This window comes from Sander lucioperca, chromosome 17 (assembly GCF_008315115.2).
Source record: "Sander lucioperca isolate FBNREF2018 chromosome 17, SLUC_FBN_1.2, whole genome shotgun sequence".
In the NCBI taxonomy this organism is placed as follows: domain Eukaryota; kingdom Metazoa; phylum Chordata; class Actinopteri; order Perciformes; family Percidae; genus Sander; species Sander lucioperca.
The window spans coordinates 187,501-190,000 of NC_050189.1; the positions used below are offsets into that span (position 1 = coordinate 187,501).

Sequence of the window (2,500 nt, forward strand, 5' to 3'; positions counted from 1 at the left end):
TATACTGGTGCTGATCTGTACCACTATGTGGTAAACGGGGTACCCCCATATACTGCTGCTGATCTGGACCACTATGTGGTAAACGGGGTACCCCCATATACTGGTGCTGATCTGTACCACTATGTGGTAAACGGGGTACCCCCATATCCTGCTGCTGATCTGGACCACTATGTGGTAAACGGGGTACCCCCATATACTGGTGCTGATCTGTACCACTATGTGGTAAACGGGGTACCCCCATATACTGGTGCTGATCTGTACCACTATGTAGTAAACGGGGTACCCCCATATACTGGTGCTGATCTGTACCACTATGTGGTAAACGGGGTACCCCCATATACTGCTGCTGATCTGGACCACTATGTGGTAAACGGGGTACCCCCATATACTGGTGCTGATCTGGACCACTATGTGGTAAACGGGGTACCCCCATATACTGGTGCTGATCTGTACCACTATGTGGTAAACGGGGTACCCCCATATCCTGCTGCTGATCTGGACCACTATGTGGTAAACGGGGTACCCCCATATACTGGTGCTGATCTGTACCACTATGTAGTAAACGGGGTACCCCCATATACTGGTGCTGATCTGTACCACTATGTGGTAAACGGGGTACCCCCATATACTGCTGCTGATCTGGACCACTATGTGGTAAACGGGGTACCCCCATATACTGGTGCTGATCTGTACCACTATGTGGTAAACGGGGTACCCCCATATACTGGTGCTGATCTGTACCACTATGTGGTAAACGGGGTACCCCCATATACTGGTGCTGGTCTGGACCACTATGTGGTAAACGGGGTACCCCCATATACTGGTGCTGATCTGGACCACTATGTGGTAAACGGGGTATCCCCATATACTGGTGCTGGTCTGGACCACTATGTGGTAAACGGGGTATCCCCATATACTGATGCTGATCTGTACCACTATGTGGTAAACGGGGTACCCCCATATACTGCTGCTGATCTGGACCACTATGTGGTAAACGGGGTACCCCCATATACTGGTGCTGATCTGTACCACTATGTGGTAAACGGGGTACCCCCATATACTGCTGCTGATCTGGACCACTATGTGGTAAACGGGGTACCCCCATATACTGGTGCTGATCTGTACCACTATGTGGTAAACGGGGTACCCCCATATACTGCTGCTGATCTGGACCACTATGTGGTAAACGGGGTACCCCCATATACTGGTGCTGATCTGTACCACTATGTGGTAAACGGGGTACCCCCATATACTGGTGCTGATCTGTACCACTATGTAGTAAACGGGGTACCCCCATATACTGCTGCTGATCTGTACCACTATGTGGTAAACGGGGTACCCCCATATACTGCTGCTGATCTGGACCACTATGTGGTAAACGGGGTACCCCCATATACTGGTGCTGATCTGTACCACTATGTGGTAAACGGGGTACCCCCATATACTGGTGCTGATCTGTACCACTATGTAGTAAACGGGGTACCCCCATATACTGGTGCTGATCTGTACCACTATGTGGTAAACGGGGTACCCCCATATACTGGTGCTGATCTGGACCACTATGTGGTAAACGGGGTACCCCCATATACTGGTGCTGATCTGTACCACTATGTGGTAAACGGGGTACCCCCATATACTGGTGCTGATCTGGACCACTATGTGGTAAACGGGGTACCCCCATATACTGGTGCTGATCTGTACCACTATGTGGTAAACGGGGTACCCCCATATACTGGTGCTGATCTCAAAGCTTTTAAAAGTCTGGATGCTAACCAGTTCTTTGTAGCTGGCTGGGTTAGAGGTACGTGATGCTACGCTAACGGTGGGGGGAGGTACCTCATAATGGCAAAGATAAGACATCAATCTAGGGTTTATTTTGTATTAACATCTATTCTTTACTTAAGTAAAGATTTATATAACACGTAGCCCAACTATTCATAGCTTAGATACAAGTCAGTCATCAAGAGAAGATTTGATATTGTATTTCTTTGTTAAAGCAGCTGTTATTTCTGATGTTTGATGTGGATGAGGTGTTTAAGGGGAGTTTAAGGGGTCGCTACGCAACCGTTGTGCTAATTATATCCACATTCATACATGCTAGTTTACCGCCTTCGGCTCACCCGACTCAGTACGTCGGGTGAAAATATGTAACATTGTGTTTAAACTTTTACTACTTGTTGTAAGAATTGTTCAGTACTTTGTGGTTGAGTAAAATAAGAAGTAAGTGGTGTTAAATAGAGTTACCGGTCCAGGGGGTTTTCACAATAAAAGCATCCGGCCGTTTAGTTAGTTGGAGGCTTTAAAGCGTATCATAGATAACAGGAAGTGCTGTCTACGTTAGAGGTAACTTAACGGATGGGAGGAAATCTCTGAGAATCCCATATAATAAGAGTTAGAATCCTTTTTCTCTGTTTACATTATTGGAGTTTAAGAGATATAGCCATATTCTGACTATTGTTTATTTTACGTTTGGTAATGTATATTCCTGCTTAAGGAGGAA

At 46.6% G+C, this 2,500-nt stretch overlaps 1 protein-coding gene across 1 annotated transcript in view; it reads left to right on the forward strand.

Annotated features, from left to right (window-relative positions):
- Positions 1-457: 457 nt before the first annotated feature.
- LOC118493641 (zinc finger protein 501-like) overlaps positions 458-2,500 on the forward strand; it is an 18,271-nt gene continuing 16,228 nt past the window's right edge. The window contains exon 1 of the mRNA XM_035994211.1: positions 458-462. Coding sequence (XP_035850104.1) covers positions 458-462 — 5 coding nt within the window. The remainder of the gene's footprint in view (positions 463-2,500) is intronic.